This window comes from Labrus mixtus, chromosome 6 (assembly GCF_963584025.1).
Source record: "Labrus mixtus chromosome 6, fLabMix1.1, whole genome shotgun sequence".
NCBI lineage: Eukaryota > Metazoa > Chordata > Actinopteri > Labriformes > Labridae > Labrus > Labrus mixtus.
This window is the reverse complement of record NC_083617.1, coordinates 28898878-28922519: the sequence shown is the minus strand read 5'-3', so window position 1 is coordinate 28922519 and position 23642 is coordinate 28898878. Positions and strand designations below refer to the sequence as shown.

General features: G+C 40.2%; 1 protein-coding gene across 1 annotated transcript in view; it reads right to left on the bottom strand.

Annotated features, from left to right (window-relative positions):
• slc24a3 (solute carrier family 24 member 3) overlaps window positions 1-23642 on the bottom strand; it is a 102158-nt gene that overhangs the window by 64694 nt on the left and 13822 nt on the right. Inside the window, exon 2 of the mRNA XM_061040822.1 lies at window positions 4292-4417. Within this exon, the coding sequence (XP_060896805.1) occupies window positions 4292-4417 (126 nt within the window). The remainder of the gene's footprint in view (window positions 1-4291; window positions 4418-23642) is intronic.

Sequence of the window (23642 nt, the reverse complement as noted above, 5' to 3'; positions counted from 1 at the left end):
TTGTCTTAATCTAACCAATCAGGATAGGTTTAAGTGTTTAAACATGGGTTTGGGGAATGAATGTAACTACATACTGTAGCAAATGAATGAGTAGAAAAACAATCACTTACTTAATTATCTCCAATGTAAGAAGTGGCTTCCAATCTGTTCTATATCATAACTGATTAACTATGGCTATTGATTTGGCATAACACCACCCAAGACAATAATTTAAACTTGGGAAATGTGGCATTCATATCAAAGTAATTGACAGGTCAAATCTGAAAAAAAATGCTTGTAACTCAGGTTTTTTGAAGCATTGTTGGGATATATTCCTGTCTGGCCTATTGCTCAGCCACTCTATGGATTCCACTGTCAAAGTCTTTCTTGGTCTTTTAGCCACTGCCCTAACATCTGTACTACTGACAATGCAGAGGTTAGACAAGTAAAGGTTTGAACACAGAAGGTGTTGGTCTACCTGTTACGTCTGGCCCATACTTGAATGTTTTTTAAAATCTGAACAGATGTTAAAAATGTAAGTTATCCAAACCAGGAAATTTGAGATAGATTAAATGAGCGGCAATATGACTAAAACAGCGTACCAGTCACTAACAAAATCCATTCACAGTCAAGCAGAACTCAAAACTAGAAATCTTGCAGTCAAACATGCAGACAACAGGCACAATCAGCTTAATTATCTTGGGGAATGTACCCTGCATTGTTTTGTTTGTCATATTGTGTTCAGCAGATAACCATTGAAAATCACAAAAATCAAATAATTACACAAATAACTAACGTTGGCAAGGGACGATTGGTCCTATCTCTGTACAGCAATGATTATAGCAATCATTTCCATGATGGTGTCAGACACCTAGACTAACAATCTGAGCCTGTCAGTAGAAAAAAAAAAGCACTTGTAGTAGACAAACCTTGATTGGATACATGCTGAAGCAAATTATTGGACCATAACCATAATTGTTTGTGCTTGATATTCATTTAGACCCCAATTATGAAAACAAAAATCCCATTTAAGTTCTTGTGAAAGGCAGGGAAGTATTAGAAAAACAAAGACATGTTGAACCTACTTCTCCAAAACAATCTAGCGATCAGACGCTAAAGTCCCTCACCATATTTAATATCTTATCTGACCCAAAATGGTGATGATAAACTCTTCACATAAATCTGGAGTGTGAGGCATATACCTCCATCAAATAACATTGCTAAGAGGCTGAATCCAGCTCTACAGTTCAATTGATTTGTTCACTTGAGGAAGTGTCACAGACCCCAGCTGGCCCGAGCCGACAGCAGAAGGAGCAACGTTATTTTGGGGAATGTGCCATCACGTGTTATAACTTCATTGTTGCGTATTTGCAGCGAGGCTGTCAAGTGAAAGCCACTAAAAATAGGACCAAAGCCATTTTCCAAAAAACTGTTTCAGGGAAAGCTAACACAAAAACTGCAATAGTTTATCCCCCATGGAGGGATCCTGAGCAACTGCAGCAAATATTAAACTCCCCTCATCCCCCTTGAACAGTCATTTTCTCGCTTAAAAATTAATTGGAAAAAACTGTATGTCTAACATTATCCAATCCACTCCTCTTTAGACTTTTTTTCTTTGCAAAAGAGGATTAAAAAGTGACTTGTTTATCAAGAGATTCAACCTAACACAAGCCAAAGCTAATCTTTTTATTTTGAGACATTGCCATTTGGTTTTGGGTCTAATCTTGCAGAAAGTTAAGCAAACCGAACAAATCCAATTAACCACCACGCCTGAAATTCTCACTTTTTTGAGAGCAATGAACAACACATGAGATTAAACATCTGCTTACATAGAGAACTGCATACACATTTTACCAAATCAGCAGCATGCAAACATACACATTTATCAGCTCAGTCTACTCAGTGTTTGTCTGTTTATAGTGTGTATAAATATTATACAATATAATATTATATGTGTGTGCAGACACTTTTCTGACTTTGTGCACGACGGGGATGCTCTGTGATTTGAAATTGAACTGGTGATTGTATCTCCACATGAAAGAGACCCAGGGGAGGGAGAGCGAGAGAGAGAGAGAGAGAGAGAGAGAGAGAGAGAAAGAAAGAAAGAAAACACAATAATAAAAGCAGAAGACAGCAAGCTCTCTAGGGGAACAAAAGAGCTAAACACATGAAGGACAACAGAGGCAGAGAGATAGTGAACGAGACGTGAGGAGTAAGTTATGAAGGCCCCTTTTAGTGCAAGAAAGCAAGAATAATCCCTTTTAGGGTAAATAGTGTTTCAGGAGACAAACACATAATTAAACAGAAACCGGCTGTAAACTATGTGCTGTCTTAATACAACTCATCCGACTGATACAGTCAGACTGCAGGATCTTTGCATTCTCAAACTGCAGGCAGGTGGAGCACATGTGTGCACAAATGTACATGTGTGTGCATGCGTGCATTATTTGGGGGCGGTTTGTTTACAATGAGATCAAGAGAATGCTTGGCAGGACGTCAGGCTTGTAAAGCCCCAGGATTCCACATGGAAAACACTCATGAACTCCGAGCCACGGGGAAAAAACACACAAAAACACACATGCACACTCACACAGACGAGCCCACAGAGAAAACAAACATACGGCATGAGAGCTTTTGGTACACACAGAGGAGTAGACACACAGGGATACACTCACACACAGTGATGCTGGCAGCTCTCAGGCTCGAGAGGAGCAGAGAGAATTTATACCTGGGAGAAAGTTTGTGTTTTTTCATCAGCTTTCATCGTCATGTCAACTTCCCCCTCACTTTCCCTCTCTCTCCTCACCAGAGGGATCGCTGTTCATTTTTCATCTTCAACTCAGCTCCTCTGTTGCCAGATCTCCTGAGCCATGAGAGTGGGGTGTATGTGTGCAAAGGTGAAGTGAGAGTGGGGTGTCAGAGATCCCCACAGGATCCTTACCTTACCCTAAAAATTCAAGAACCAGACACGTGTAAAAAATGAAAATTCTACCATAATGAAAATGAATTAGAGTAGACTCCTGGGTAGTGGGTTACTAAGAAAATAAGCATGTAGTGATAGCCAAATAATTCATCATCTGACAGCAAACAATTTATTAAGTAAACAATTCTTTCATTTATTTGAGTGCTAACATTTCTGATTATTAACAGCACAATGTATCAGGGAACTTCTAAAATAACATAATTAGTGGTACCAGTACGCTTCCTAGAGGAATACCACGAATTATGAGGCTGAGTAAAATTTAGATTTCATGAGCATATTATTTCAAACAATATGCATTCACTTAGCAACATATCTCCAAGTCTAAAAGGTATAATGTGCAACTTTCAATCCAGTAAATGTCACACTCCTCTTAGACACCTGACTCTCAGACCAAAACAATATTCCCTGAGTCTTTTCTTTGGTTAGGAAAGTCAATTGGTTTTTGTTTGGTTATACTCCTGCAATGACACTTTGCCATTATGCCTTTATAAACAGCATCCCTGAGTGGGCAGGGCTGATGGTTAAAGAGGGAGGGAACCATCTGAAACATAGATGAAGCATGTTTGAGCCGCTGAGTGACATAGGCTGAAATAAACGCTGTCACTTCAGTGTGAACAGAGAGCTCAGAACATGTCACCTAGTCAGTGAAACACTTCTGATCCACACATTTCTCCAATGTTTGCAATGTTTTAACTTGATAAGTAATAATAAGACCCTATAATTTAAGTTTATATTGTGCTCTTGTAGTGCAAAAACCATTTAAATTCATATATGGAATAAGTAGAATAACTAAATACTAAGTACCAAATTGAGAACCAGGATACTTTAAGAGGAGCTAGAGTTTGGGTGCAAATATCCAATATTATGAACAACTAACACTGACCTAAATAAGAATTCAACAACCTACGACCTCTTTAGAAAACAATTTACCCATTTCATGACTCATATATGTACAGAGGGAGTCAATTACACTTGATGAATCGTCTACGTCAAAGTCAGTGAAAAAATGAAAAGATAAATTATATCCACACATACAGTAGCTAATCATGCAGATTGGAATACAGTTTTAATATCGACTCTTGAGTTTTGGCCACAAAAGAGATGTGAAACTTCACAATAGCACACTTCAGTATGTATCATACAGCGATGAGAGCCTTCTGACGTCATTTGTTCTCACACCAGTGTTTGCATTTGGAGATTCAAGGATGAATTCCTCCTCATTTCTTGCAAAAATCCCACACATGGGGTTACTTCAAACCATCCCAACTTGTTCCTGTGATGTGTTTTCCCTTATATTTAGTTTTAAAAAAGCATTCTAGCTCTTCTTACCTGGTTCGGTACAGTTTTTTTCAGGCTCAACGTAGAGCTTGGATTCGTTGTCGTAGACTTCTTGTAGTAGGTGACGACTCTCCCACCTCGCCCCCTCATCCACCATGGAGTTTGAAACGTGATATCCTATGAGAGTCAGAAAAAGAAAACAGCAGCATGGTTAAAATGGTTTGATAAAGAAAATACTCACACAACCCAATTATCAAGGGCAGTTGGGTTGTTAAATGATATCGAACACATCATCATATATGCAACAAACTGGTTTGAGTAGCAAAAAGAGAACCAAGCATCCCCATGTGTCAATTTTTTCCGACGTTACAACTATTCCATGTTTTAATGCTCACTGGAAATGTCCCAGAAGCTGTTAGTTCAAACAATAATTGACATCCCTGAACCCTCCAAACCGTCGCTCTCCCTGCAGAACAAAGGCAGATGAGACATGCATCTTGTGTCATTATGTTCCTGCGGGAGCATTAGCACGGCAGCACGCTGAGCGCCGCCAGGCCGATCATTCCAGCTCAGTCATCTGGGTCACAGTATCCTGAAGCGCCCCACCTCCGACCCATCTCCTCTCCCACCATGCAACAGGCCCTGACTTAGGTAAAGAGCATGACAGGGGCTTCTATAAATAGCACAGCGCTTGGCTATATTTATTAAAATGCACACTGTTTGCATCATTCTGCAAATAGCTATGTCGCAGAGAGAAGAAAAAAAAAACAGCGGGGAGCTGGAACCGGATGCTTTGGAGTGATGCTTGTAGCTAAAAGAAGCATGTGCTTAGCTTATTACTGTGAACACAAATAAATATCCTCAAGCTAAATAGTCTTAGTGGTGTGACAGAGACAAATCGACGTGTCATCTCGGTTCAGGCTGCTATTGACACTAAAAACAAAGATTTTAGAATTAAATGTCTTGGAGGTGATTATTTTGTTAGCAAACCGAAGATTCTTCTTACATTCACTGATATTTGAAATTGTGTTAAATATTTCCTCATAAAACATGCAAGGCTGATTTTTTTCATCATTTTTGGACCCCAATTATAGACATGAATGTAAAGTTATTTGCAGTGTTTTTCCGTGAGAAGGAATTTGTATTCTTTCCTTCTCTTTGTGTGTTGATGGTGGTGAATGTGCATGAGGCAAACAGGCAAAGCACAACCTTATAAAGAATATCCTCTACGCTCAAGTAGAGGTCAAACATGAAACAGGGAGAATTAGCCTTGTGTTTTTATTATTTTTATTACTAGAGCCACATTTTTGGGGCTGATACCGATATTGATATTTGGGAGAAAAAATAATCCAATACCGATATATTGGTTGATATCTTCCTTAGATCTATGTTTAATCTGTAGAGATAGATAGATACATACATGTATATATATATATATATACATTTAAATTGTTGAATGTTCAACTGTGGATCAATTTATGGTGAAAAAGATATACATTACAAAAGATGTTCACTCAACTGGAAAGTAACTGCGCATGTGCATGCATCACTGCTTGACACTCTGGAGGATAATGCTTGTTGTAATCCATACAGCGCACGATAAAATTAGCCGATACTTATAGTCAGTGGATCTGATATTATCGGCTGGTAAATTAATCGGTCTTGCTATTTATAACACCTCTAGGAGAAGACTCTTGTTCCAGTGTTGAAAGAGATCTTTATGGTAATAGTGTTTTTATTCGTCATCACTATATAAATTGCTTTTTAAGGGAAAATCTTAATCATTAGGAGGGTGATATATTCGCCTTACTGTGCATACATTCATTATGGCTGCCTCATGTCTCTCACATCTGTGCATGTCATCCAAAATTAGCAAAACCCAGTCGCAGGATGTGCAGTGAAGAGACAAAGGGGGATGTTACAGGTCAACGCAACAGGGCCAACAATGGCAGAATGTTTGGAGACAAGCTGATGGACAAAGTTGATAGTTATCCTGATCTATACCATGTGTAATTGCCAATGCACTTGCGTTTGTCGTTAAACGTTCATGTCAAACTAGCTAGAGACTAACAAGTTCCATTATAAACGTCAACGTGGGAATACTAAACCGACTGTTAAACCATCGAGGGAAATGTTGGAGATACATTGTTGGGACTGTGCCATAGTTGTGCTTGTGCTCTGTCAATCTCCATTGGTTAAATGAGCTGAGGTGACTTATTTAATGATAATTTATATCAATATTATGTTAGTTCTGACCTCAGAAATAACATAACAGTAACCTCCTGGAGTGTCACCATTTTTGTAATTTACATCCTGCACATCAGGTAGTTGCAAACAGCCTAAGCTCTATAGTGTCCCCTATAGAGATATCCTTCAGTAACATGTGGCAAGTTTAGGGGTAAAGAGTAATATTGTTTGCTCCTAGTTTCTTATCTAAGTCCAAAATGTTCTTATTCTTAGAACCCTAGTCCATTTATTGTCCAGTTATTGTGTTGGTATCATTCCAATAACTTCCATTTTCCTTTAATGTTTTTTGGTGGACGAAGAAAATTCAGAATTTGGAATCTAAGAACCAGGTCAAAAAAATAATTATTTCCAAGACCAGATGCAATTTAAGGTGCATGAATCCTAAATATTGGCTTTTGAAAAGAAACGTGCAACACATATAGCTGCACCTGCTCACAATGTGTATTTTTCTATAAAGAGAACTGAAGGGTGAAATCTGCCGAGATGCATCATCGCCAAGCTTCTGCACAGCTGTGACACCTTTCTCCCCCTTACTGTATGCTCTTCCCCAGAGCCAAAGAGTCTGTGTATGTGTGTATGTTCCAGTGTGCTTGTTTGTGCGTACATATATGACATTAGAAGAAAACTGACAATTTTACAGTTTGAAATAGCCAACACACTCCACAGGAATCCTCTCTATTTGTTGTCATTCCTTCGAGTCTGTGCTCTATAATACACACAATAAACAGTACACACACACTCACACACGTCATCTGTGTGAGTTGCATGCATGCAGGCATGCAGACACACACACACACACACACACACACACACACACACACACACACACACACACACACACACACACACACACACACACACACACACACACACACACACACACACACACACACACACACACACACACACACACACACACACACACACACAAGCAGACCTTGTTGAGTGTTTTAGGTCTGCTAGTGGTCCAGTGAAGCAGAATGCATCATCGATGCCGTGGTTACCATGGTGACGTGACGTCATGGTTAAGACCCAGGGAGGTGCATGACATAACACCGAGTAATACACACACATGCAACAGACACACATCCATGAGAGTACCCACTATAAGCACATGCGGTGAGACGTGGCTTGCAAGTGCGTTACTTACAGAGTTAACACAATCATACCAGCAGCCACAGGAATTTCTTTTATAGCTGTTTTACATGACAGAGAAAAATGTGAGCCAAGATGATCAAGACCATTGGAAAAGTAAAGGATGAAATGTTCCTTCTTATTCATTGAGAATTTGTTTTGTTTGTATATTCACATTTACTTTGAATGTTTCAGGACTACTAATGACTCTTTTTTTGTAGATTATTATTCTTCCTGAAAGGTTTGTGATGAATTCTGTCTAAAACAGATCCAAGGCAATTTCAGCTAACAGAACAGTCCAAATTGACATTTGATTGGCTTAATTTTTTCCCTGGTAGTGTTTTTTCTTAAACGTACAATAATTCTACACTCAAATATCTAAATTAATTAAAAATTGACTAAAGCTTTGTTATATATTTTTTTGTTGAGTACTTCTATTACATCAAATACTTCCAACAGTTATGAAAGCCAGATAAATCTCTAATTTTATAGTTCTAACTGTCTTCTTGTGGCCGTCGCCATGACAGACACAACATGTTCATCGTTGCTGCGGAAACACCAGATGTTACGTCAGAGAGACTCACTCCCATGATTCCCCGCCAGCCTTTGACGTCATCTATTGTCATTGTTTGGATTGAGCCAACTGTAAGACAAGTTGGGTTTTCAGTAAACTTCAACAAAAGTGTGAATGATACCCAATGTTTCTGCTGACCCTACGACCTGTTATTTATCAGACCAAAATCCACACAAACTCTGCTTCATGACCTGGTGTCTTGAAATTGAAGATCCTTATTTTCTTGAATAAGGATCGGGATAGTCATGGTTCACAGAGATTTAATCCATATGTCCCATATATCCCATGTCCAACCACAGTACTCAGAACTTTTTGTTAAAGGATGTACTCTAAGTACTAAAAGGTTGCTTCAGCCCCTTGCATTTAAACAGTTTTTAAAGTAATTTGGGTCAGTGAAGGTCTATCATTGTCCTTGTTTGTGTGGAATGGTTGGGCAGTGATTGACCTTCTATGAGTCCTCACCAAACAGTAAAATTCTGGGAAGTGGAACCAATAAAGGGAAGCTGAAAGACAGAAAGAGACTCTGTAGAGCTGAAGGAAGCTGTAGGATCAGTGATGAATTCTCGTTGGTCTGCTCCTTTCATGTTACAAGACCTCAATCTTAAAAGCCACATTAAGACAATTACAAAGTCAGCCTACTATCACCTGAAGAACATATAAAGAATTAGAGGACTTATGTCCCAGCAGGACCTGGAAAAACTTGTCCATGCTTTTATCTTCAGTCGTCTTGATTACTGCAACAGTGTCTTTACAGGTCTGCCTAAAAAATCAGTCAGACAACTGCAGCTGATCCAGAATGCTGCTGCTAGAGTCCTCACCAAAACCAAGAAAATGGATCACATCAGTCCAGTTCTGAGGTCCTTACACTGGCTCCCAGTCTGTCAGAGAATAGACTTTAAAATCCTGCTGCTGGGTTATAAAGCGCTTAAAGGTTTAGGGCCAAAATACATTAATGACCTCCTGATTAATTATGAACCATCCAGATCACTCAGGTCGTCTGGGACAGGTCTGCTCTCTGTCCCCAGAGTCAGAACCAAACACGGAGAAGCAGCGTTCAGTTTCTATGCTCCTTATATCTGGAACAAACTCCCAGAAAACTGCAGGTCTGCTGAAACTCTCAGCTCTTTTAAATCCAGGTTGAAGACACACCTGTTTACAGCTGCCTTTCATTAAACAGCTTTAATAAGATTTTAAACTTTAACTATGCACTGTAACTTTTAACTCTTTTTATATTTTTACTTCATTTATTTCAATTAATTTCATTTGAATTATTTTTATTTGAACATATGTTCAGATTTAATAATTCCAGTGATTTTGAAATGCTCTATTTTAATGTTTCTTTTCTTTCCTCTGTCATGATGCTTTTGATGTCTTGTGTGAAGCACTTTGAATTGCCTTGTTGTTGAAATGTGCTATAGAAATAAACTTGCCTTGCCTACAAGCAGTCATTTGATCCTTTGCTCATATGAAAGTACAACACAAGGTCAGTCCGAGGAGGTGAGAGAAACAGATAATAACATCAAGACAAATGTAGAAAAAAATAGGTTAAGTGAGTGTACACTTTCTGTGTGTGGATGAATTTCTCTTCAGATTTCACACAGCATGTGCTGTACCTGGAGGAATCATACGTCTGCGTAGATCTAGGCCAGCGATGTATGTGTGTGTATGTGTGTGTGTATATCTATAAAAAAAAAGTACACCTCAGGGAATCTTAAACACTCTAGGGGTGATGGAATGGGCCACAAATCTATTCTACATGATAATACATTTTGATTCATATTTCTTCTCCCGTCCGTCCACCTCTCATTAACACAGTATCACATATTGGACGATGTCTATAGGTGCAAAGCCGACCCCATAACGTCACATGCCATGGTTGCCCATCGCTCCTCACTGTCATGTTTAATTAGCTACTTTATCTTCATTAGTGTCCCTTGGCAGGCAGGCATGTCTGTGTGTGTCTGTGGGTATGTGTGTGTGGGTACATACGTTGGTGCACATTCTCTGCCAATGAGGCCACATGCGAGTCGTTGTGTATTGGTGGATAAGGCAGTGTATTTTTCTATGCATACCAGGCACAGTGTGTATTTCAGTAATGTATGTGTGTGTCTGTGTTTGTCTGTGTGTGCATGTATGTGTGTGAGTGCTAGCCACAACCTTGTCCCTGGAGAGAACAGAATCAGGCCACGAGCACGTGCTTCCTCTCACCATGCGCTCCTACTGTATAACATAGGACACGTGATGCCAACATCCTTGGCTTCTCATCATAGGACATACATTATCTAGGTTACTCTTTTGTATTCATTATTACACAATATATACATTAAACATACATAGATGTACATCAATATACATGCACAGTATTAGTACTCGTTAAGAAATCTAGGTGCATCAGGCCCTCTGTTGATCTAAGTAATCATTTCTGCTTCATGTAGGGAATGTAGGACGGAATTTTCAGGTCCGAAATCTCAATCAGCAGCACAGCCACACAAGTGTACACTATACATACAGTAGTGATGTCTATAATGACTAGAAGAAACGTATAGTATCCAAACAGAGAGAATATAACTTGTAGCTTCCACAAAGAACTTCAATCATTTTCATCCAAAACAGAATTGTTTGTATTATTCATGATTATATGGTATTATCAAAAAACATCCTGGTTGTTAATCCATTATATAATTTGCAATAAAGTGGGAGTTGCAGAATTGAAGATCATTTGATAACTAGTACAACCCAACCAGGGCTGCACACTGTGCACAGTAGTGCGGTGGTTAGTAGAGGTCGGAAAACAATCAATGTATGTAAAAATCGAGATTCTTCTCTTCTAAGATTTAATATAAAAAATTTTAATTCATAAATCTATGAATCCAGAATTGTTTTGAATCGAAAATCGATTGTGAATCGAATGGTGATCCAAAGAATCAAAATCGAATCGAATGGTGAGACACCCAAAGATTCCCAACCCTAGTGGTTAGTGCTGTCATTTCCCAGTAAGAAGGTTCCTGGTTTGAAATCCTTTAACAGAGGGCCTTTTTGTGAAGGGGTTTGGCTGTTTTCTCTCCGTGCATGCGATGGTTCTCTCCAGATACTGCGGCTTCCTCCCTAAATTCATACTCGTTAGAGACTCTAAATGATCCCTAGGTGTGAATGTGAGCACGACTGATTGTTTATATGCTCTGTGAATGACTGGTGACCAGTCCAGGAAGTACCCCGCCTCTCACCCAATGACAGCTTGGCTTGACACCAACCCCCCCACGACCCAAAATGTGGAAAAGCATAATGGATGGACAACCCAGCTGACATGACTGCACAGTTTATCTCGAGAAAAATCAGTTACTTTGACTTCATACACAAAATATATATTTAGACTTGTGCACAAGTCCATGATAAGGTTGTGTTAATGATTTAGAAACTTCGGCTTAATGAAGCACATGATGACAAGACCAAGACGTTCCCAAAACTCCAGAAATCATCTCGTTTGAGCCCAAAAGATCTATACCTGAAGATCTAGAAGTTACTGATATCTAATCTGTAGTCTGTAATAAATGATCACTTTATCAGAGACACTCCACATTCAACATCACGTAATAACACTAAAGAAATAATCCCGTTGGGTTGAGTCACAGCTGTGGCTGGCAGAGGCATTGTTCTACTTACTTCTTTGCTTAACTGGACAATTTATAGATGGAGAGATCCATAAGCCCTTCATGAAACATCATAACCGATAATAACCCTCTAGAGCTTTCAGGTCAGAGTGGAAACAAGCTGCGTCTTCTGTCCATTAGAGAGCACATGAGAATCTGATGTGCCTCACTTTGCAGCTGCGTGCGAGAACTTCACTGTTACAGAACACAGTTTAAAAGTCATGTTAAATGTTGAGCTAACGTGAGGAAGAGAAGGACGAGAGGAGGAGATCCCTCAGCAGAAAATGACAGCTCTGGTGCCTGGGCTACAATAACTATTAATATGATTGATTTGGTATTACACACTGATAGCTCCTTGCTGGAGAAAACTTGTGTTACTTGTGAATCATGCAGTCACACATATTACTGATATGATGCTTTATCTATAGAAGTAGTCTAGCAACAAGTCAACTTCACTTGCAATCTCTTGGCGCTTTGCTCCTTCTGCCATCTGAATTTGTCTTTGCAGAAAGGAAAAAACTAATTACAAATCAGAAAAACTCACGATCAAGTCCATCTCTCATTCGTCCCTCTTCGCATGCTCACTCACATTTCCTCTGTAATTCTCGAGCTGTCATTTTCTGGGGCTGCCATTGGATAATCAGCTGTCATGTCAGCGGTACTCACTCCTCCCTCATTGTCAGCCTATCATCGTTCTGCTCCCCTTTTAAATAGGATTATTTCCCTGACTTTAGGTCCTTCATGCCGATGTTTTGTCACGCCCCTCCACCTCCCCATCACCGACCGTCTATGCAGAATCATCATCCATCAATTCATTCATTCACTCATCAAGTCATCAGCTTCACCACCACCGTCTGGACTCCATGGGGGGGATTTATTTTGTCAACGCTCAGAATTACAAACACATCAACCACCCCATAGACGCCAAGCATCGAAGTCTTTCTGTCAAGTCACATTTCCATGTTATCCATTGTAATAAATAATTGTCTTAATTAATTTGCTTGTCTCTCCTGATTGAAATGTAACTTGTTTGCATGTCTGAATAACCTCCCCACAAAGATGGCTCATTTCTTACCAGCTCATCATGTTCAACATATGAAATTAACCTGTATGAAACTCTGTCTATTCAGAGCTTTCACGTGACATCACACTCTTATGGAACCGCCCACCTGGAGGGCAAGAAAGACTCTCTACCACTGTACCCTACTTGTTTTTATCTGTTTTATTTTTTATTTTTTCAAATGAAATACAGGTGTTGTTTAATATGATACACTAAACGGCGAGGAGACGAGCCCGAGTTTTGCTTCTACAGAATTTAATCCGAGAAAAAAAAACAGAAAGGAGGACGTTTGTGGATTACTGAAGTTAGACCCTCCGCAGCCCCTGTGAGGGGAAACATCGGACTTCTCCTCATCCTGACATCAATTATTGTGTTGACTAAATCTAAATATTCCTGCCGTTAACTCAAATTACTGCCCCAGAACACTAAAATTGACAGCTGATACTATTGCTAGCTAACGCTAACTAGCTAACGCTAACTAGCTAATGTTAACTAATTAGCACTCACAGATGCTTGAATGATGAGGAAGTTCTTGCCCTTCACTTCTCAAACAGCAGAATTATCGACCCAGACCGATCAATAATACATAAAGCTGCCTGTATGTTTGTAGACTTTCATCCTACAGCGATGTAAGGGGAGGGATTCTCCTCTTAATATCAGCAATATCACTGAAGTGACGTTCTGGTGTTATGGTGAAAAGAGTGACTATGTTAACTGATGACTTTCAGACAAATGCGACTGAAAGTGTCCTAACGAAAGCCTCTTTGTTCCGTTTGTGTATTATCATGTCAAAATTACGTAAGAGATATGTTTAACTGAAAGCTGAACAAATAGGCTTTCGTTAGGACACGTAACATACGACAACCAGACTCACTCGGCTGACAGTCACCAGTTAACACGGCAACTCTTTTAACCGCAACACCGGCACAGACTTTGCCATTTCTAGCGATATATGTCCCGTGTGCTGTATAAGTATCGCAACTGCCCCAAACTTAAAGTTTATCTTAATATCTTAGTTTTGCTACGGTTGTCAGGTGATGTAAACGTGTCGTTTACAAGAGATGTTAAATTAAAAGCTTGTGCTGCAGTTCTACAGGGTTTTCAACAGTGGCTGTTACTTTCTTGGGCGTTTTTTGCCCTCCAGCCCTCCACGCTGATGACATCACTGAAAGCTAGGAATTGACCAATCGGATCTCTGGATCACAGAGGTCTGTGAGCTGATTGGTACAGTATAGAGAGAGAGACTAACGAACCCCTTGTCATAGTGAAATATGTTGTAAAAGCTTCACAGTTCTCATCCTACAACAGGCTAAACAGACTAAGAGTACTTACTGCTTTCAACTACTTTTTTATATTCATTTTCAAGCCCCATACTGCTCGGTATACCATGAGATCTGCAGCTGAAATATTGGCCGACATCTTTAACAGTCAGGAACACCACATGAGTAAATAATTCAGTTAAGGGAAGAAACTGGAGTTATTAGATCAGATCTATATGGCACTTGTGCCTTCATTTGCACAGTCACAGTCACAGTCATTGATTTTGTTTTCTCTGTCATTTGTTCTTTCTACAGTTTCACTGCAGCCGTGTTGATTTTAGTGTGGATTATGTGTTTAACTTCTTTATGTTTTTCTAATATCATAGATTACTCTGAGTTTAATATTTCTGACGATCTGCTGACGACAGATTGTCCATGATCATGACAGCTTGGGTGTTTGTAGTATAAGCCCCGGCTCCCATTCATCCTGTCAGCGCTGAACTGTGATCAATGACGTCAAGGTCGCATGCATTCCGACCAGGCTGTTCAGACATTGGTCGCATTGCGAAAGATCACATATGGAAGATGAAATTGGACCAAAATTGATTTGAAAAGTTCAGATCCCAAGTGTCATGTGTCTTTCAAAAAACAGATCTGAGGCACATATATATAAAAAAACAACCTTTTTGGGTCACCTTGTCCTGCAGTGTGAATGTAACCTTAACCCTTGCAACACCGTGTCATGCATTTATTCACCAGTCGAGGCCTCTGATTTCAACTTAAAAAAAACTGAACTTTTTTTATGTGTAGACTCCGATAAAATCAAAGTCTACTCCTGCCAAAGCATCGGCAGTGTCGGCTCTCGGTGGCAGCACCTCCTCGAGCAGAATTTACTTTTCCACATAGTCAAGCAGTCAATGTGCTGTCGCAAATCCTGACTGTCACACTGCCAACTGAAATTCAGAGACACACTATCTGTGTACTCAGCTACATCCACTCGATAGTTAAGAGCAGGAGCAGAAAATTCAGAAGACACCGCTGTGAACTGTACACCTCACTCTCTCCGCCACACACACACACACACACACACACACACACACACACACACACACACACACACACACACACACACACACACACACACACACACACACACACACACACACACACACACACACACACACACACACACACACACAGTGTGCCCTCCTGTGTGATTTCCCATGAACTAATCAATATGACTTTGAGTGAGTCCCTTGTGTCTTAAAGAAAGACAGTATATGTCTGTGCAGATGATGTCCAAGATGCCCCAGAGGAGTTATATGAATCTGTATACAGTGGTTTTGTTCATGTGTATTTTCTTATGTCATGGTATGAGTTAGGGTAGAAGATTCCCTGAAATTAAAGTTCAAGATATGTCAGAGAGTTTCTCTAACTGTTGCTTAATGTATGTGACAGCTCGTTAATAGTCTCATTAGCTGACACTATCAGATGCCATTCCCGCTGTGAGTGTGAGGGTGCTGTCATCGCAGACTCTTTCTCTATCCTCACACTCTCATCTCTCTCTCTCTGTCTGAAGACGTGACCCGGGCATGACTGTCAACTTTAAAGAGACAACTGTGTCTGGGAGTGTTCCCAGAAAAATGTAAGCACCAAACATTTGGTTTCCTGCATTCTGATCTTTTTTTTTCTTCTTTTGAACCAATTTCTTCCTTTTCTGCACAACTTTGTAATAATGATCAAATCTTTTTGTCTCTCAGTGTTCATCAGACACACAATGAAGAATGCATTCATGAGAACACTTTCACATACATTTGGACTGGAGAGTTGTGGTTTTTCTGCACTGTTCCAGCCAAGTAGGATTTCTAAAGCTGTAGCAGGTAGCCCATTTATAGCTGTTACATAATTCAGTATGACAGTTAGATTTGTTAATGCACTTGGAAGAATGGCAGACAATATGATAATGAAACATGATCCAGAATGTGATGATTTTCTGGGTTTACTGGGTTGTTGTTTTTCTCTTGTTTGAAGAGGGGTCGGGACAGATGACAGACACTCTTGCACCTGCCTGCACCATTGAACGTGAGAGAGAGAGGGAGAGACAGAGAGAGAGCGCTGATATGCTGCACAGAAATAATTGCCAACGTCCAGTCCTCACTGAGCGAACGGATTTGTAAGCTGTAGCCTGCGCACAGATTTTACACAAATTCATGAAAATGTTCCAACCGTTTGCAAATCCATGCGCACGAACTGGTGAAGTGTGGGTAAGGATGTGCAAGCAGCGTTTTATTATTTCTGAACTGAGCCTTCTGGGGGCTCCGTGCAACGAAACACCCGTTTAAAAAATTGTATCTTGCATCTCCATCATCACAACAGGTGAGCCTCGTGTAGAGAGACTTGTTATAACAACACAGCAAAACCAAAAGAGAGCCGAATCACATCAGCAGCTGCAGAAAAATATTGAAACCAGGGCATGAGGAGATTCAGTTTTGACATGACAGGAGTGCTGCACCTCAATCAGTGCATTAACGGGAGGGACGTATGGACAGTGGATCTCTCTCTCTCTCTCTCTCTCTCTCTCTCTCTCTCTCTCTCTCTCTCTCTCTCTCTCTCTCTCTCTCTCTCTCTCTCTCTCTCTCTCTCTCTCTCTCTCTCTCTCTCTCTCTCTCTCTCTCTCTCTCTCTCATAGAGAGACATAGAGATAAGTGCAGCTTGTTCTGAATGCAAAGGGAACATTTGAAATATATTTTCATGCATACATTACGTCTGTCAAATGTAACCTTCAATCAAACTTGAACATATTTGGTTAACATTTTTTAAATGTTGAAGGATATATTGTTATTGTTTCTATATCTTTCAAATGGTTATACGTCAGCCAAATGTTTTTATAAGGTGGTTCAATCTGTTGGCTCTGTTTCTATCTTCATCACAGAACTGCTTTCTTCACCGGCTGTCATGATGAAACTACCTGCAGCAAATCCAAAGCGGGTACTATCATGTGTTGGTGCCTGCAGGGAGTCTGTCAAGATTCAGATATCACCTGGAGAAGGATCAGGGATGAGTTCTTATCTACCACCAGGCTGTAGTACCTTCTGCAATGTCACCACAATAGAATCAAATAAACTACTAGCAAGCTGTTTCAAGACTGTGTAAGCATATGAGACATCAAAATGGAAAGATGGTGTTGTCTGTGTAGGTTCTCAGTCATCCAGGTCATGGTGTATTCAAAGCTTGATCCAAAGGTTGGTTGAAGATCTTAAAGATGTTTCACCGCTCCTCCGAAAGGCTTCTTCAGTTCTACATTAACTGGTGGATGGAGCAAGAAATGTGAGCCTCCGTGGATCAGTAGCAAGCTAATGATCTCAAGGATGACTCACATGAGTCATTGACCTAGTTACGAGTCATTAACCATCCCGGTCTGTGGGTCGTTGGGGTATCATGTTCCAATTATTATTATTTTTAGAAGCATGATTTGTGTCACTGACTGCTAAATAAATGAACTTTATATTTGACTGAGTACAATCACCTGGACAGAAGATGTTGCAAAGTACTCATATAGAAACAACCATGGAATGACATAAAACAACAACAAGGGGTGTTAAAATTCATCTTTTCTACGATGCATCCTGATGCAGATGTGGACGATTCTACTTAAATGCAGTTTCAGAACATGTGGCTGGATCAATATTTTGGTTTAGGATGTAAAGACATTGTTGTTGACATTGATTTCTAACATACTTTCTAAAGAATATCTGACTGCTTGTTTTCAATGAAAAAGTAGCCATGTGCAGTAATATAGAAAATGGAGGAAGCAACTAGTGTTGTCGTGCTGGAAATCAGTCTTAGTGTCATGGCTAGTCTGGAGATCACCTTTTGAAGGTCTCGTCTTGGAATCTCAAGCATTTTTACTCGGTCTTGTCTCGGTCTCAGACTGGGCGGACTCTGGATTATAAATCAAGACCACCACGGACAGGCAATTTATCCACATTACTGCGTTTAGAAGGAAAACGCCCCTTTCTAAAAGAACACATAACTGCCATTCATTTGTAGTTTGTTTTTAATCCCCCGGTTACGACCTAAGCTGGCGTGTCACTCACAGCAGAACACAAGTTGATGATTTCTTATTGATACTGATGGTCTTGGTCTTGATCCCTAAATGTCTTGGTCTTGATCCCTAAATGTCTTGCCCTGCCTTGGTCTTGGTCTTGGTCTTGGTCTTGGTGTTGGTCTTGCCTTAGTTTCGATCCCTGAATGTCTTGGTCTTGTCTCGGTCTTGGAGCACTCTGGTCTCTGGTATGTCTTTGTCTCTGTTAGTGTGGTCTTGACTACAACACTATATGTAACCCATCGTGATGCACCATGAAATCCAAATCGAATCATTGACAAGATAATCAAAAGTGAATCAATTTGTGAGACCAGTGATGATGCACAAAGCCCTAACATCAATCCCAAGACAACTGAAATATAAGGAACATATATTCCACGGCTAACAACACAACTGCTAGAGGGCTACTGATGGGGTGGCTCAGTTGAAAGAGTCGACCTCTAAACCTGAAGGTCTAGAGGTCGATCCTCAGCTCTTCATAAAAACTCATAATCTACAGAGGTATAAAGGGGTTAATCACTAAAGAAGCCAAAATGGTTGTTTTGGGTAAGCATTATCACTGAAAGAGTGATGTTTGCCAGAGAATTCTGGTTTCACATTTAGGAAACACTGACATTTAGAGACAAATGTGGATACCAAGTTATTTTTACTCTGATTCTGCTTCTATTTTTGTTTGACTCTTCTGACCTTTCCTTCAGACGAGTGAACCAAATCTCTCCTTTCTCCCATGGCCCCCAAGGAGATCCACGTCTCTTTGGATGAGCAGCTCCTCCAGTATACATGTCACATACAATAACCCCACAGGATGTCCCTGTGATGTCACCTATGTCACAGTATGTGAATGTATTACATAAGTGTCATGTTCCCCGTGTCAATCATATCAACATATGATGCAGAAAAACATCCACATCCACTTTCTGAAGAGATTTCACTTCCTCTCTATAAACACATCAATCCTGCTCGTCACTGCAAAACACACACACAGAATAATGGAAGAGCTCCAGGACAGCAAAGAAGAAGTGTGTGTGGATGTGAGAGAGAGAGAGAGAGAGAGGCGAAGATTACCGCCATGGAGATGGTTTGTGTCGAGATCAGACAAAATACACACACACAGACGCAGAGGTTCAGCACATGATAGTTATGTAATCTGGGTGTATTTGCCTAAATTATACAGAAATGGACTCTGGGAAGACTCCGGTGATTTCTGTGTGTGTCTGTGTGTCTGTGTGTGTGTGTGTGTTATCGAGGCCTACATCTTATTGAAAGAAGCTCACCATGATTAAAGGCGGTCAGACGTATTTCATGTTCTCTACAGGTGTGAGTTCAAAGCTCCATTCAAACAAGACAAGTATTACTTGGGGATCTGGCGGACCTGCAGCATGTCTACAAATCCTCCATCGCTCTACAAAGATTGTCTTCCTGCATAACACCAAAGCCCACTACAGTGGTATGATCAATACTACTCACACTACATCAAGCTTGTTATCCCTTTCCCTGTTTTTTCTCTTTAAGCAACATGATGTAGGAATTTGGTTTGGTGCGATTTGGCGGCCACCAACGGTTTCTAAGTTCAACTGCACTGTTGTAAGACACACATTGTGCTGTTACATCTACCCCTGCTTAGACAACATGCATTTGTTTACACGTAGAGGGTGCAAAGACGGCTGACAAGGTAGAGGAATGTTACCAGATTTTACTAGAATATGACTCTGCAAGCGTCTACAGCCCAACAAGAGAGGGTTGGATTTGTGTGTAGAATCCAAGTCACTGCATGCTTTTATCTGCTGGAGTTGTATTAATGTATTTTGTGTATTTATAGTATCTATATGCATAGATCCTGTGGACCTTATGAATGTCTTGCATAGCTTGTATTCTATATTGTTCATGGTATTGTATCACATGACCTGTCAGGTGACCTCAGCGGTTGTATATATGTGGAGGTGTGTCTATTCACTTGTTCATGTCTGATGAAGGGCAAGGGCCTGAAATGGTACATGTGGTGATATTTCCATTTAATTCAATTTAATTGGAGCATCTTCTGGTGTGCAGACTTGGTCTTTTCTTATCTTTGGATGTTTTTTGTTCAGCATCCAGTACTAAAGTTTTGGGATGTGCGTGCTGTTTGATATTTTTGTAATAATTCTTATAACAATGAGTAGTTCAGTTTGTCAAACACACACACACATTTATCTTCTTCTGACTTAAAGTTGGTTGTCCAGTTCTACCATGAAGACTGTAAAAGAGAAAGGTTCCGTTTGCCTATCTTTAAACAACATTAAAATTGTGTTTAAGTTGGAGAAAGCCAACCTGTTGTTACTCAGTCCAACGTTAAGACTTCTTGGACAACTAATACATTTTGATGGAGGTCTGAAAGCCTCAGTGAGTCTATTTCTCAAAGCCTATTCTCCTGTCTTTAGAACATAATATCCAGACTTTAATATCGTGGCTTCTGGCTGCTAGACTGCCTGTTAAACAGTGAGTTCTCTCACTGAAGAGCAGGCTGAAGATAAGAAGACAGTTTCACTCATTATCCTTCCAGCGAGGAGATTAATATCCCAAGCATATTTGTCTTTTCAATAGAAAAAGGCTTTTCTAATCTCTACTACAATAGGCTTCTCCCCGACTGTCTGACACACAGACAGGCACACTGACAGAGACACACACACACACACACAAACACAGATCGTTCCATTTCATTCAGAGTCATCTGACAGTGTGATTAATCGGATAGGAGTAATTAAAAGCATACTGGGTTCCTGTGGCCCAGCTAAATGTAGCTGAATAGCATCGTGATTGTGTTTGCATTGGTCTTGGGAACAGGAGGGCCCTGCAGGCTAATTGCTTCAGGAGAGCTCAATCACACATCTGGCCGTGTCATCATCAGCCAACAAGTGCCATCCAGAGCATCCGGAGAGAACACTGGTTGAACTTGGTATTTTCCTAAATCCTATGAACGGGGTAAAAGATGGGCCTATACATGTAAGGGGGTAGCAGGCTGTAAAATGAATTTACAAATGTTTGAACTGGGTTTTCCTACAATGTTCAAACACCTAAAGACTGCCTTAAGACAGCTCAGATCCAGTATTAAGACCACCTCACATCAAATGACCGCGATCACGGGAGCGCGCCCCAACTCTAGCAAAACTCTCAGGATTTTATTCCGACTCCGGAAATTTGTCTGTAGGTATAAGGCCAGCATTAGGCGTACATTTGCGTACGATTGTTTCCAAGTCTTGGTGGAATGTCATCTCACACTGTGCTCACTCTGTCAAGCCCAACCTGAGGGCTTACATACATTATATGTATTACATCGTGCCAGAACAATTTTTACTGGAGCATTGACAATTGTCATTAAAGTTTCCATCCAAAACCCCTAGAGACTGGAGTTTGAGTCAGATCTGTATTTAAATGTTCTTATATGCACGGCTCAAACGCAAACACTGTCAAAAACACCAACGCTCTCCCTCTCTTGCATGCACACTCACTCAGCAAAAAGCTAGCTTTCAAGCTAAATCATGGTCATGGAGGTGCACAGCTTATACCAGTCTCTTTCATCATCTTTCTTGATATGAGGGGAAAGATGCATCAAACAGGCATGCCCGCTGAGCTTTCAATAAAGCAAAAAAGACTGAAAGGAGCAGTCCAACCTCACAGTCAAGCTAGGATAAGATCCTGGACATGGTAAACACTGCTTCAAGAGATCAGCCTTTGGTCTTAAAGTAGCAATATGTAACTCTGATATGAAACGTTTAAAATGGTCCTGGAAATTCAAAACATTGGATGAAGCAGTCTCTCCCCTTCTCCCCAGAGTTGATGCACACGCAGGTTGCTATGTCTTGGTAATGAAGCTTCAGTGTTTAGCCGTAGGGGCATAGAAACAACTGGGCAGTATGTAAGTAATGCTGTCAGAATGGGGGAACCACAAGTCGTTGACACTTCTAATGTCCAGGGAGGGACTCCAGTAGAATGTAGTGGATAGGTGAGAGGTATGAAGCTATTTGCTGAGCTCCACAATCATATGTTTAAAAAGGACTTTAACCATACTAATTCATCAACAAGGTGTAAAAGTCAGCTTGAACCAGCAGAGGGACATGATTTAAAAAACATATATGCATAATGTTTATTTGTTTTTCCAATTCTTCTTATTTTCTAAGCTGGACATCAGATTCTATCATCCAGACCATGGGAAAATTTAGTGGCCATTTCCTTGGATCTTTTTAATGTTTTTAGACTAGATGTTGATGACATCCTGGTCCAGTTTGAGCCCATTTTAATGAGCCTATATTTCTTTACATTTGGGGGAAGTAAGGTTTAAAAAATGTTGATACTTTGAGATACCACATGTTTAGAAACCATACAATCTCTATTATTGTAATGATTTAACACTTTAAAATAGATATATTTCAAACTACAGTCAAATTTTCAATACATGAAAAATTGCTGGCACACTCCTGCAAACTGTCTTAATTGCCAAAAAACATTGGCAATGTTGGTGTACCAAGACGTTGCCATTTTTTGTTTGCAATTTAGACTGTGCACGAGTTTGCCTGCAACTTTTGAAGGGTTCATTCCTCTCTTATTCGCCTGTCTTGTGAAATAGATCACGTTTTTAAAACCAGACACAACACAATACTGGGTGCCAAGGACTTCTATTTTGGTCCCTGTGGTATCAAAACAAGTTGTATATGTTTGGATAGTATCATATCAATGTATAAATTCTTAGATAAATGTCTATTATTGTATCTCTCTCTCTCACTCACTCACTCACTCACTCCATCCATCCATCTATCTATCTATCCATTGTAAAGTGGTTAAGTTCAAATCTATTTAAAAAGCTCTCACAGAAATGGGACTCTTGGTCCCCTACTAAAGATGGTGATTGCAAAGAAAGCATTACCAACACTCAGAAAATCCACATTAAGGAGACAAAGTTTTGCGCTGAAAAATGATTTTGACTTTCAAAACTCAGCTAACTGCTTTGGATGGCTGTTGTGGAGCATGGAATCCAATCCCTGAAAACAACTGGAGATTTCAACAACGGATGATAGTGCTAAGCCTCAAACTGAGCCCTTTGTCAATTGTGATTACCAACACACTGTATAACAATACATTTTACAGACAATGAGAAGGAACATGAGATTAGAATTGAGGAAGAGCAAAGGTGAAACGACATGGAAGCAGAAGTGAAAGGAAAGAAGTGAGAAGAGCACGCAGGAATAAAGGAAGAGAAAGAGAGAGGTAAAAGACAATAGGAGGTCTACAGAATCTTAAACAATGGTCACACTCCTCCTCAGGGATGGACCTCTCCTCAACTCTTCCTGCTTTCATCTGTCTCTCCGAGCTGTGCGAGGATCCCAGAATACACATGGCGGGTTG